The following is a 14935-nucleotide window of genomic DNA, read 5'->3' as shown; positions in this document are numbered from 1 at the left end:
TGGCGTCAGTGCGGACCTCGGTTGAAGCTGATGGGTCGAAGTGGGCCAAGACTGGCGGCGTGGTAAGCAGGGTCGTAAGTTGGGAAAAATATGAGGCTTGATCAGGGCCCCCAGTGAAACGGGGCGTCTTTATTTAGAGGTCTGTGAGGGGGCGTGCAATGGTCGCAAAATCCTTAACAAAGCGCCGGAAATAGGAGCACAGCCCCACAAAGCTGCGAACATTTCCCCTCTCCACTTCCCCTCTCCCCATTCCCCCTCACCACTCCACCTCTGAAACGCGGGCTCTACATGCCGAAACACTGCTTCGCATCGCCTCATGGTCCCCTTTAGCGGGAGATGGTGTGAATTTTGTTAACCTTCAGATTCCTTTCGTCGCTTCTCACACATGAAAACACAAACACAAAGAAGCCAAAACCAACCAAAGGGATGACTGGTGAGTTTTGCGTCGTCATCCTGTTATAAAAATTGAGAACTAAAATCGACTAAACATTTTTCTCCTGTTTATAACCTGAATGCTTTATCTCGCGCTCACTGCTGTGGTGTCGTGCTAGCCATTTCATGGCCCCCTTAAACACTATGTACCCCACGCTGGCTGCACCTTTAGCAGTGATTTTGTGCTAACCTTCGGACTCCTTTCGTCGCTTCACAGATGGAAACACAAACACAAAGAAACCAAAACCAACCAAATGGATGACTGGTGCCTTTACCGTTTTCATGCTTTTATCAGGATTGACAACGGAAATCAACTGAAAACTTTGTCTTCTGGTTAAAATTTGAATCCTTTTTCTCGCGATCACTGCTGTGGTGTCGTGCTAGCCATTTCATGACCCCCTTACACACTATGTACCCCACGCTGGCTGCACCGTTAGTAGGGATCTCTTGTTGACCTTTGCACTCTTTTCATCGCTTCTCACAGATGAAAACACAAACACAAAGAAACCAAAACCAACCAAAGGGATGACTGGTGAGTTTTGCGTCGTCATCCTGTTATAAAAATTGAGAACTAGAATCGACTGAACATTTTTCTCCTGTTTATAACCTGAATGCTCTATCTCGCGCTCACTGCTGCGGTGTCGTGCTAGCCATTTCATGACCCCCGTACACACTATGTACCCCACGCTGGCTGCAGCTTTAGTAGGGATTTTCGTTGAACTTTGCACTCTTTTCATCGCTTCTCACAGATGAAAACACAAACACAAAGAAACCAAAACCAACCAAGGGGATGACTGGTGAGTTTTACATCTTAATCCTGTTATAAAAATTGAGAACTAAAGTCAACTAAAATTTTTTCTTCTGCTTATAAATGGAACGCTTCATCTCGCGCTCACTACTGATGTGTTGTGCTAGCCCTTACATGGCCCCCTTACACACTATGTACCCCACGCTGGCTGGAGCTTTAGTAGTGATTTTCGTTGACCTTTGTACTCTTTTCTTCGTTCCTCACAGATGAAAACACAAACACAAAGAAACCAAAACCAACCAACGGGATGACTGGTGAGTTTTACATCTTAATCCTGTTATAAAAATTGACAACTAAAGTCAACTAAAATTTTTTCTTCTGCTTATAAATTGAACGCTTCATCTCGCGCTCACTACTGATGTGTTGTGCTAGCCCTTACATGGCCCCCTTACACACTATGTACCCCAAGCTGGCTGGAGCTTTAGTAGTGATTTTCGTTGACCTTTGTACTCTTTTCTTCGTTTCTCACAGATGAAAACACAAACACAAAGAAACCAAAACCAACCAACGGGATGACTGGTGAGTTTTACATCTTAATCCTGTTATAAAAATTGACAACTAAAGTCAACTAAAATTTTTTCTTCTGCTTATAAATTGAACGCTTCATCTCGCGCTCACTACTGATGTGTTGTGCTAGCCCTTACATGGCCCCCTTACACACTATGTACCCCAAGCTGGCTGGAGCTTTAGTAGTGATTTTCGTTGACCTTTGTACTCTTTTCTTCGTTTCTCACAGATGAAAACACAAACACAAAGAAACCAAAACCAACCAACGGGATGACTGGTGAGTTTTACATCTTAATCCTGTTATAAAAATTGACAACTAAAGTCAACTAAAATTTTTTCTTCTGCTTATAAATTGAACGCTTCATCTCGCGCTCACTACTGATGTGTTGTGCTAGCCCTTACATGGCCCCCTTACACACTATGTACCCCAAGCTGGCTGGAGCTTTAGTAGTGATTTTCGTTGACCTTTGTACTCTTTTCTTCGTTCCTCACAGATGAAAACACAAACACAAAGAAACCAAAACCAACCAACGGGATGACTGGTGAGTTTTACATCTTAATCCTGCTATAAAAATTGACAACTAAAGTCAACTAAAAATTTTTCTTCTGCTTATAAATTGAACGCTTCATCTCGCGCTCACTACTGATGTGTTGTGCTAGCCCTTACATGGCCGCCTTACACACTATGTACCCCACGCTGGCTGCAGCTTTAGTAGGGATTTTTTGTTGACCTTTACACTCTTTTCATCGCTTCTCACAGATGAAAACACAAAGAAACCAAAACCAACCAACGGGATGACTGGTGAGTTTTACATCTTAATCCTGTTATAAAAATTGACAACTAAAGTCAACTAAAAATTTTTCTTCTGCTTATAAATTGAACGCTTCATCTCGCGCTCACTACTGATGTGTTGTGCTAGCCCTTACATGGCCCCCTTACAAACTATGAACCCCACGCTGGCTGCAGCTTTAGTAGGGATTTTTTGTTGACCTTTACACTCTTTTCATCGCTTCTCACAGATGAAAACACAAACACAAAGAAACCAAAACCAACCAACGGGATGACTGGTGAGTTTTACATCTTAATCCTGTTATAAAAATTGACAACTAAAGTCAACTAAAATTTTTCTTCTGCTTATAAATTGAACGCTTCATCTCGCGCTCACTACTGATGTGTTGTGCTAGCCCTTACATGGCCCCCTTACACACTATGTACCCCAAGCTGGCTGGAGCTTTAGTAGTGATTTTCGTTGACCTTTGTACTCTTTTCTTCGTTTCTCACAGATGAAAACACAAACACAAAGAAACCAAAACCAACCAACGGGATGACTGGTGAGTTTTACATCTTAATCCTGTTATAACAATTGACAACTAAAGTCAACTAAAATTTTTTCTTCTGCTTATAAATTGAACGCTTCATCTCGCGCTCACTACTGATGTGTTGTGCTAGCCCTTACATGGCCCCCTTACACACTATGTACACCACGCTGGCTGGAGCTTTAGTAGTGATTTTCGTTGACCTTTGTACTCTTTTCTTCGTTACTCACAGATGAAAACACAAACACAAAGAAACCAAAACCAACCAACGGGATGACTGGTGAGTTTTACATCTTAATCCTGTTATAACAATTGACAACTAAAGTCAACTAAAATTTTTTCTTCTGCTTATAAATTGAACGCTTCATCTCGCGCTCACTACTGATGTGTTGTGCTAGCCCTTACATGGCCCCCTTACACACTATGTACACCACGCTGGCTGGAGCTTTAGTAGTGATTTTCGTTGACCTTTGTACTCTTTTCTTCGTTACTCACAGATGAAAACACAAACACAAAGAAACCAAAACCAACCAACGGGATGACTGGTGAGTTTTACATCTTAATCCTGTTATAAAAATTGACAACTAAAGTCAACTAAAATTTTTTCTTCTGCTTATAAATTGAACGCTTCATCTCGCGCTCACTACTGATGTGTTGTGCTAGCCCTTACATGGCCCCCTTACACACTATGTACCCCAAGCTGGCTGGAGCTTTAGTAGTGATTTTCGTTGACCTTTGTACTCTTTTCTTCGTTTCTCACAGATGAAAACACAAACACAAAGAAACCAAAACCAACCAACGGGATGACTGGTGAGTTTTACATCTTAATCCTGTTATAACAATTGACAACTAAAGTGAACTAAAATTTTTTCTTCTGCTTATTAATTGAACGCTTCATCTCGCGCTCACTACTGATGTGTTGTGCTAGCCCTTACATGGCCCCCTTACACACTATGTACCCCAAGCTGGCTGGAGCTTTAGTAGTGATTTTCGTTGACCTTTGTACTCTTTTCTTCGTTTCTCACAGATGAAAACACAAACACAAAGAAACCAAAACCAACCAACGGGATGACTGGTGAGTTTTACATCTTAATCCTGTTATAAAAATTGACAACTAAAGTCAACTAAAATTTTTTCTTCTGCTTATAAATTGAACGCTTCATCTCGCGCTCACTACTGATGTGTTGTGCTAGCCCTTACATGGCCCCCTTACACACTATGTACCCCACGCTGGCTGGAGCTTTAGTAGTGATTTTCGTTGACCTTTGTACTCTTTTCTTCGTTCCTTACAGATGAAAACACAAACACAAAGAAACCAAAACCAACCAACGGGATGACTGGTGAGTTTTAAATCTTAATCCTGTTATAAAAATTGACAACTAAAGTCAACTAAAAATTTTTCTTCTGCTTATAAATTGAACGCTTCATCTCGCGCTCACTACTGATGTGTTGTGCTAGCCCTTACATGGCCCCCTTACACTCTATGTACCCCACGCTGGCTGCAGCTTTAGTAGTCATTTTCGTTGACCTTTGTACTCTTTTCTTCGTTTCTCACAGATGAAAACACAAACACAAAGAAACCAAAACCAACCAACGGGATGACTGGTGAGTTTTACATCTTAATCCTGTTATAAATATTGACAACTATAGTCAACTAAAATTTTTTCTTCTGCTTATAAATTGAACGCTTCATCTCGCGCTCACTAATGATGTGTTGTGCTAGCCCTTACATGGCCCCCTTACACACTATGAACCCCACGCTGGCTGGAGCTTTAGTAGTGATTTTCGTTGACCTTTGTACTCTTTTCTTCGTTTCTCACAGATGAAAACACAAACACTAAGAAACCAGAACCAACCAACGGGATGACTGGTGAGTTTTACATCTTAATCCTGTTATAAAAATTGAGAACTAAAGTCAACTAAAATTTTTTCTTCTGCTTATAAATGGAACGCTTCATCTCGCGCTCACTACTGATGTGTTGTGCTAGCCCTTACATGGCCCCCTTACACACTATGTACCCCAAGCTGGCTGGAGCTTTAGTAGTGATTTTCGTTGACCTTTGTACTCTTTTCTTCGTTCCTCACAGATGAAAACACAAACACAAAGAAACCAAAACCAACCAACGGGATGACTGGTGAGTTTTAAATCTTAATCCTGTTATAAAAATTGACAACTAAAGTCAACTAAAATTTTTTCTTCTGCTTATAAATTGAACGCTTCATCTCGCGCTCACTACTGATGTGTTGTGCTAGCCCTTACATGGCCCCCTTACACTCTATGCACCCCACGCTGGCTGCAGCTTTAGTAGTCATTTTCGTTGACCTTTGTACTCTTTTCTTCGTTTCTCACAGATGAAAACACAAACACAAAGAAACCAAAACCAACCAACGGGATGACTGGTGAGTTTTACATCTTAATCCTGTTATAGAAATTGACAACTAAAGTCAACTAAATTTTTTTCTTCTGTTTATAAATTGAACGCTTCATCTCGCGCTCACTACTGATGTGCTGTGCTAGCCCTTACATGGCCCCCTTAGACACTATGTACCCCACACTGGCTGCAGCTTTAGTAGTCATTTTCGTTGACCTTTGTACTCTTTTCTTCGTTTCTCACAGATGAAAACACAAACACAAAGAAACCAAAACCAACCAAAGGGATGACTGGTGAGATTTACATCTTCGTCATGTTTCCCGACGTATTGCCAGATGTCGTCCATATTTCACGCCGCGCCTTTTCTATCGTCTTTAGACGACATTTGCAGCGAAGCACGCAGATACGCGGCCAATTTTTCTTGGGGCGATCGTAAGCAGGGAACGCTGTGTTACAGCAGGGCGAGAAAGGCGGGCGTCGCGGAGCTATATTTAATATGGATGAATGCTTTGAGTGAGGCCGAGGCTTGGGCTGTAATAGCCACCTTGCGGCGTGTTAAAGCTTAAAGGGACACTAAAGAGAAACAATGAATCGACTTAGATCGATAAATTGTGCTATGGAAACTCTAACGTCGTTAATTTCGCCATCATAGGTTTATTAATAAAGGAGAAAATCAAGTTCAAAGGTTCATTTTTAAATTTCGCGCCGAAATCTTCCTGCGTGACGTCACGAATTTCAAGGTGTATTTATCGTATTTTGGCGCGACTGGCTGATCAAAATTACCCCAAACTTGGTATGTTAAGTCTATGGCCCCCTCAAAGGACAATGTACTCCATTTTTACCGATTAGCAACTACGTATTCCCTAGTAGGTGCCGTCAAATCATGTGACGTCACGGCGAATGGTGCGGAAACTTCAAGGTGGCTTCGCCACCCACATTTTGTTTTTGCGCGTTTTCTCGCTTATTAAGCGTCTTCTCGCTGCAAGCGAGGTGTTTTTGGTATTGTGAAAGAGTTATTTACTAATATCAGAAAAATCGTTTTGCTCTTTAGTGTCCCTTTAAAGCGTGGACAAAACTGCACTTCTATTGGAAACGCGCCGAGTGGGACAGACGCAGCGACGCATTGGAGGAGGTAATTGACGAAGCCGTGATCATAATGTATTACTTCACTTTACCCCTCCCAGACGACGACAGCAAACCGGCGACTGAGCATTGTGACAGTAAAATGTTAGATATAAAAGGCGCGTTTGTAAAGCCTTCAGAGTGTGTGAACATGGCGCATTATATAGCGTGCTTGGCGTTTGTTTTACGCGGACCGAGAGGTCGTGGTTTCGACTTCCGATGGTAGAAATCTTTCTTTAAAATTTTGTTTTTTGGACGCCATTTCCGTGAGGGAAATACGTCACTGAAGTCTTGGCGGACCCCGGCGTAAAACACCTTCGCGTTAAGATTCTGCTTCAAAACTTAATATTTAACTGGAGACCACCATTATGGTTTTATGAGAGCCATTCTATGGCATCCAGCGAATCTTCCGTAAATTGAAATGGCGCAATTATGAAAGCGAACATGTGCAGTCGAGCGGAGATTATTCGTACTCGAAATAATTTCGGCGATTTGTACGCAACAAGGAGGGTACGCACCTACCAGCGTGGTCCACCATCTTGGTTAAGTCGGAAGAGGGTTGGGAAAAAACCTTGGTTTTCCATTTGAAAGTGGCATATTTGTTTTCATATGAGTGGTTCGTTTTTTCCTCGAATAGATGCAGATGTAAATAAGCGTTTTCCTTTATTTATTTAAGTGGAAGTTCATGTTACTGAAGCAGAATAAGGTCGGTGCAAGCTGGCATTCGGCGATGGTGGAGTCAGTAACTGAGAAATGCTTGCGATTATTTGGAGAAAAGTCTAGATCTTTTATTGCAATGGCAATTATATGGACACTCGACGTGTTTTTGCCGTAGCCGTCGTGTTCTGTATAAAGTCTAAATCCATAACATCCCCCGCGCCTCTTATCTTCTACCCGCGGGTAAAAGTACGCGAGCGGGGGCGACGAACGCAGCTGAAGCATAGATCAAACGAGCCGGCCCATCTCCGTCGCTAGGAGAGCGCATGACATAACATAACATCACCTCGCTCGGGAGAGCTGTCGTCGAAGCAGAGAGGAAGCGCCCCGCCCGTCTTGAACGAGCATGAAAAGACGCGAGGCGGGAGGGGTGTCGCTCGAGCAGCAACTTTGAATTTTGGTTCTATAAGGGCGCGGTCGCGATCTCTGGCGCGCGCGCTATCTCGGCAGCCATCAGTGGGCGGCTCGTATACCCTTCTGCGTGCTGAGCTCTAAAAGCGAAGAGACTGTGCGAAAAGAGCATCTCTTACTGAAGCAGCCTTATTCTCCTACACCTGCGTTTTCAGAGTTACGCGAGATCGGATCCAAAAGATTTAGCTGCCAGCCTCACTAATATAACGTTACAATTTGTTCCTATCGCATTCATTGCTGACCTTGTAGTGAAACTGTGAGTTTTCCCAATACGAATTGATTTTGCCATGGTTTCTGTGAATGAAATCTGTTGATTCAATAGTACTTTCCTTAGACAGAAGAAAACAAAGTAGCCGGATGTATGCAGATAATTTAAACGTATGCGCGGATAGCATTAGGAGTGAATTTTCGGATATTAACGTTTTCACGAAGTTCTCTGCGCCATTGAGCTGACTGTGAAGGTTCTTGACCGAATACGCTAGGACGTACTTGTCTGTATACGTGCACGAAATACAATATATAAGGCTGAACATCTATTCGTGTGCCCTTATTTTGCAATAACATATCTAGCCATTTTGAGTGTGTTATCATTCATGTGCACACTTGTGGAACACTCCCACGAAACGCTAGGCTTCGCTTTTCTACTTACAGTGTCTACAAGCACCTCCTTTGGAAGCACAATTTCACCTACTGGTAGTCCATCCTCAAGCTCTACATCCAGCCCCACGTCTAGCCCTATTTCCAATCGAACTTCCAGTCTTTCTTCTAGTGCTATTTCGAGCTCTACGTCTAGTCCAACTTCTATTCCAACTACTGGCCCTAATTCTAGCCCTACATCTAGTTCTCCTAATCCTACTTCTACCCTTAATTCCAGCCCTTCATATAGCCCTACTTTCAGCCCTACATCTAGCTCTACTTCTGGTTCTACTTCTAGCCCTTCATCCAGCCCCACATCCAGCCCTACTTCAAGCTCTACTTCCGGCCCAACATCCAACCCCACATCCAGCTTTACTCCTGGTTCTACTCCTAGCCCTACAGTGAGTTCAACTTATAGTCCTACTTCTAGCCCTAGTTCTATTACAACTTCGATTTTCACTTCTAGTCCTACTTCCAGTTCTACAATTTTTTCAACTTCAAACCCGACATTAAGTCCGACTTACAGTCCCACTTCTAGCCCTACATCCAGGACCACAGTCAGCCATAGTTCTAGTTCTAGCTCAACTTCCAGCTTTACATCCAGTCAGTCGTCCAGCCCCACTTATATCTCTACTTCCCATCCAAGTTCCAGCCCTACATCCAGCTATACTTCTGGTTCTACGTCTAGTCCTACATCAAGTTCGACTTATAGCACGACTTTTACCCTTAATTCCAGTCCTACATCCAGCTCTACTTCTGGTTCTACTTATAGCCCTACATACAGTCCTACTTCCAGCCCCACTGCTAGCCCAGCATCTAGCTCTACCCCTGGTTCTACTTCTAGCCCTATTTCTAGTACGACTTCAATTTCTACTTATAGTCCGACTGATAGCCCAACCTCTAGTCCCGCTTCCAGCTCCACTTCCAGCCCAACTTCTAGCCCTATTTCTAGTACTTCAGGTTCTACTCATAGTCCGACTTATAGCCCTTATAGTCCCACTTCCAGCTCTACATATAGCATAACTTCAAGCCCCACAAGTCCCACTTCTAGCCCCACATACAGTCCCACATCTAGCCTTAGCTCTAGTTCTAGCTCTACTTCCAGCCTTACATCAAGTTCTACCTACCGCACTACATCCAATCCTACTTCCAGCACAACTATTAGCAGTGCTTCTAGTTCGGTCAGTACGACTGAAACACCGATCTGTCCCTGTCAAAATGAAACTAGTTCCAACTCTAGTACAGTTTCATCATCAAGCCAGACATCTAGCCCGACATCCAGCTCTCTATCAAGCTCGACATCCAGCCCAGGGCTCAGCCCTACCTCTAGCATCAATTCTAGCCCTTCTTCTAGCCCCACATCCAGCCGCACTTATAGCTCTACTGGTTCAACTTCCAACCCAACTTCTAGCCCTATGTCTAGCTCTATTTCTGGTTCTACCGCGAGCCTTACATCGAGTTCGACTTATAGTCCCACTTCTAGCTCCACTTCCACCCCAACTTCTAGTCCTAGTTCAACTTCTGTTTCCACTTCTAGTGCAACCTATAGCCCCACTTCTAGTCCCACTTCCAGTTCTACATTTAGTGTAACATCAAGCACTACATTAGGTCCAACTTACAGTCCCACCACTAGCCATACATCAAGCCCCACATCTAGTCCTAGTTATAGCTCTATTTCTAGCCCTACATTCAGTCCGACCTCCAGCTCAACTTCTAGCCCTACTTCTAGCGCTACTTCTGGCCCTACTTCTGGCGCAACTTCCAGCCCTACGTTTAGTATAACGTCCAGCTCCACTTTCAGTCCGACTTACAGTCCCACTTCTGGCCATACGTCCACACCCACATCTGGCCTTAGTTCTAGTGATAGCTCTACTTTCAGCTTTACGTCAAGTTCTACATCCAGTCCTAGATCTAGTCCTACTTCCGGCTCTACTAGTGGCTCTGCTTCTAGTTCTGCCAGTACGACTGAAACGCCGCCCTGTCCCTGTCACAATGAAACAACTTCGAGCTCTAGTACAATTTCATCAAGCCAGACATCTAGCTCAATGTCAAGTCCTACATCGAACTACTCCAACCCAATCACCAGCCCCACATATAGCCCTACTTATAGCCCTACCTCCAGTCCTACTTCAAGTTACACTCCCAGTTCTACTTCTATTCCCACATTTAGCCCTACTTCTAGCTCTACATCCAGTCCTACCTCTAGTCCTACTTATAGTTCCACTTCTACTCGCACATATAGCCCTACGTCTAGCCCTACTTCTAGCTCTACATCTAGTTCTACATTTAGTTTCACTTCTACTCCTACATCTAGCCCTACCTATAGCAATACCTTTAGCTCTACATCCAGTCCTACGTCTAGTTCTACTGCTACTCCCACATCTAGCTCTAGCTCTACCCCTACTTCTATCTCCACTGCTACTCCCACATCTAGCCCTACGTCTAGCCCTACTTCTAGCCCTAAATCCAGTTCTACAAGCAGTCCTACTTCTAGCTCTAGTGCCAGTACGACTGAAAAGCCAGACTGTGGCTGCAATAACACTGGAACTACTGCCAGCTCCACTCCAGTTTCAACGTCAAGCCAAGCGTCTAGCCCGACATCAAGACAAACATTCAGCCCAACGTCTAGCCCGACAAGCTGGTCTACATACCGCCCGACGTCCAAGCCGATTGACTGGCTGACAAGCAAGCCAACATACAGACCCACGTACTGGCCGACATACCGTCCAACGTACAAGCCCACATACTGGCCAACATTCAAACCAACACGTGGCCATACTCGTCCAGAAGCTACTAATAGGCCACCCTGGAAGCCACCTCATAAGCCTCCCAATAAGCCACTCCATTGGCCACAGGAAGGCTCCTGCATTCAGGCTAATATGCCAGACATTCTGGGCATAGGAAAGGTATGGACCACTATGTAATTCCTCTTGTCCTTTCTCCTCTATCTTGTCTATGATTCACCCTTTCCCCACCCACGTGTAGGGTAGCCAAGCTAGCCAATGCCTGGTTAAAATCCCTGCCCTTCCTCTTCGTTTCTCTCTCTCTCTTGCGTAAGGTTTCGCAGCAGTGCGGGTTTATTAAACGGTAGATGTGCTGGGTTTCACTTGAACAGGAACTCGAAATATATGTACCCCTTTAACTAACGTCATAGGCTCATTTTCTTTCGAATCCCCGTCAGATATCGCTAACTGTATTTTGCAGAACATGACCCATGGTTCAGTGCCATCTCCGTAGACAACGCACACATCGAAAATATTGCTGTAAAAAAATTCAAAGTGCGCCTGGTAATGTAATCGTAAACTAAATTCTATTCAAAATTTAGCCTCTCTTTGAAATCTGAGAACCAGGTCGTCATTCAGCTAGGAGAATGATGTACACCCAACAGCAAAAGTTTACCGGACGTTAACTTCTGCTCCATTAGCGCGTGATGCTTCTAATCTAGGTAATCTAGACAAATAGAGAATATAGCTTTTTCGAACATATCGCGTTCCACAAACTTTTCCTGCTGGGTGTACGCGTGGCGCTCCCATTGATGGAGCACGCGGTATAGCAATTACGCACTATATGTATAATAGCGTTTGGTGATGACATAAGTTCATGACAGTGTTAATAAAGAGCACCTGCTACAAAATGCAGCTAACATGTACCATCTAGTTAATTACTTCAAATAACATTTCTCTGTTTGTGCGATGCATCTTAGTCGTCCATCTAAATCGCGAACGTTGCGTGACGGCACTGCTTTGAGGAGGACTCCGATCCTGCCTATTCACAATACAAAATGCGGCAACACTTGCATTAAACTACCTCTAGATCAATCTTAATAAAATTGGTAGCTTTTCAAAAGGGAAAGCTAATTATCTGTATATATAAAGACAGAAGCTTTGATCTTCAATTTCTCCTGCAATACTTAACGCGTGATCGCAAAATTGACGAGGTAGTTCTGACCGAACGTTGTATCACTCGCTCTAAATTTCTTTATTAAGTTTAAAGGTCACATGGTACCATATACAAGCATCATTTCTTTGACGCTTGCACGGAACGCTCCTCAATATTCTCGCATTAAATCATTGTTATTTTTCATTTTTCCTATTGCAGTGCCTCAGTCCCAATTTGTACTTGTGCAAGAAAGGAGAGGTATCAACTCTTTCCATTGTTTCTATCATTCCATTTGAATAATAATTTTCATATACTTATACATTTTGCTGGCCACATAAAAAGCAGGTGAAAGGAAATTTTTTAACATCGAATGGCTGGATTACTTAAAGGATTAAAAATCCTTAGCTCTTTCAGACGCCACCTATGAATAACTGTCTGTAAATGCATCAAATCTGGACAGTGGTATTTCAAGGCACTCGATATTCTGTTGCAATGAAAGTAATTTCATAATACCTTGAATTTTATGCTCTATAGTAATTAATCTTTATTAAATCGCGAATAAATATCTATTTATCCTGATGCTATTGGCCTTCTGTGTCTGCCTAAATGGAATCGAATTTCAGGCTAGAAATATGGTGCACGTTCGTTTACTGTTATGTTGATTTAGAGCAAAGAAATATTGTACTTTTGATGAGGCACGCGGAAAGCGGCCCGTCGAACAACTCGTTGAACATGTTAGTGCATTCAGCAATGTGATTATATGCAATTGTACACTGTAAATAGAAGTTAAAAGGGTACACATTTGTTACGCATGAGGTTCAATTTGTCTAGCCCTCACTGTATCATGATCTTTCATAGCCACTAGTCGGCATAATTGGTAAGTACAGGTGGTGTACGCAATTGTGTACAAAGCGTCTCAAAGGGTTAGCACGGTTTCTGACCGAGATGAAGCAACCGTGTGAACTTTGAATGACCTAGAGATGTTACGAATGAAGGAAAGAAGTGTTAATTTTAAAGGCTCGTTTTTGTTTGTTATACACAATATTAATGAGCCCTAACAGGCAATAATGCCAAGGAAAGTATAGGGGATGTTATTAGTGGTAAATGTAAGGTAAATGTGAATAAAGAAAAGTGGACGAAAAGATAACTTGCCGCGGGCAGGGACCGAACCTGGGACCTTCGAATAACGCGTCCGATGCTCTACCACTGAGCTATTTCACCACTCAGCAACTATTTCACCACAGCCTTGGTGAAATAGTTGAGCATCGGCCGCTGCTGTGGCAGGCAGAGAATTGCTGCCGCTGGGTACGTGCCGGTGAAAGCGCACTGCCGGCCTGGTGCTCGGCAGAACGACGTACATAGTCGCTTGGGAGGGCACTAAACCGTGTGGGAAATTGGCGGCATGGGACCGCCAGACCGGAAAATAAGGTCATGCACTTTTTTTTTGCATCACATGGGCCGCATAACATTATATGTTAGGCGGCAAAGCCTGGTGCCGGTGGCCGAGCTACCCGTGTAGGTAGCAGACATGTCGGTACATTTGCGAACGGAGCGCATTGCATATAGGAATAAAAGAACTCCTGAAAAAAAATGTCGGTCCCCTTCGCTAACGCTAAAGAGAGCTCAGGGGAAAACTTATGTTCTAACGAGACACTCATTAAATATTTTTGACGTTCCCACCCGACACTGAACAGTGCTCGCTTACGGGTCGCCGAAATAATAATCTTTACCATGTTCAAACCACTAGTACACGACAAAAATTGCGTGATTGACGCTAAAGCTAAATCAAGAAACCTTTTTTACTGCTGTAAAAGCACTTTTTTCGTCGTTCAAGATTGCGGGCTTAGATAGAAAAACTATAAACTATTATGGATTATCGAAATGAAGCTTATATTGTATGTTTTTTTTTTAAATTTTCATGTACGTTTCACCCATCAAGACGCTTCTCCCTGGGCTAGTAAAGTTGTTTTCGGTAAGTTTACTAGTTCTGTTGGTTTTTTTTTAAACTGGTCTGCGAATATAACCTAGGCTAGCACAAATTTGTGGTTGTGATATGCGATATTTTTGACTCGCACAGAAGCATTTGTAAGTGCGGTTGGAAGTCATTTCTGTGAAAGAATCTAGCCCAAGAGAGGATGCCACGTACTTTCAGCGTTTTATCGAGATTGTGCTGAAGCATGCACCTCTGCACATGCAGTGCGCCATAACCGGCTTGCTGCATCGCTGGAGTCCCTACGAGGCACTTGTGCTCACAGAGAAGGTCTTCTTAGCACTCGTCAACAAGGTTGTGCCGTTTGCACCGAAATGTAAGTTTGTACGCAGTGTTACACTATGGGTATGACTAGTTCTCGAAACCTCGTACAGTGCACACGGACTGAGACGCGACATCGTTTCTTTCAGTATAACAACTGATGTGAGCAAGTGCTCGTGATAGCCGCGTCATGTCCCGCAAATCTGGCCGCTGTGTTTGAGTCAAAATTACGCTAATGTGACACGAACCGTAGACGCTGGAAATGAAAGTACGTGCATGACTAAGCCCTATAATTTGGCGTTTCAATCTGTGAGTACTGTACCTCTTTCATATCTGTGTAATAAAAATCAAACTGGTTGAGCGTAGCTTCTAGAGCTGCAACCCTTGGCTCTGCGCTTCGGGATCACTGTGGGGTGGCCTTTATTTTGTTCCTCCTGTATTTTTAGTCCCGTGACGAAGTTCTTTTGAAAGCATAAATGAACT

The 14935-nt window shown here is 43.3% G+C and overlaps 1 protein-coding gene across 1 annotated transcript; it reads left to right on the top strand.

The window, feature by feature from the left end:
- Nucleotides 1-918: 918 nt before the first annotated feature.
- LOC119399156 (uncharacterized protein DDB_G0271670-like) lies at nucleotides 919-10231 on the top strand. Its single transcript, XM_049417559.1, has 4 exons — nucleotides 919-964; nucleotides 5682-5729; nucleotides 8338-9503; nucleotides 10202-10231. Exons 1-4 carry the CDS (start codon nucleotides 958-960, stop codon nucleotides 10229-10231), a joined length of 1251 nt encoding a protein of 416 aa, XP_049273516.1. The 5' UTR covers nucleotides 919-957.
- The last annotated feature ends 4704 nt before the right edge of the window (nucleotides 10232-14935 follow it).

This window comes from Rhipicephalus sanguineus, chromosome 7, assembly GCF_013339695.2.
Source record: "Rhipicephalus sanguineus isolate Rsan-2018 chromosome 7, BIME_Rsan_1.4, whole genome shotgun sequence".
In the NCBI taxonomy this organism is placed as follows: Eukaryota; Metazoa; Arthropoda; class Arachnida; order Ixodida; family Ixodidae; genus Rhipicephalus; species Rhipicephalus sanguineus.
This window is presented reverse-complemented; position numbering and strand designations above follow the sequence as displayed.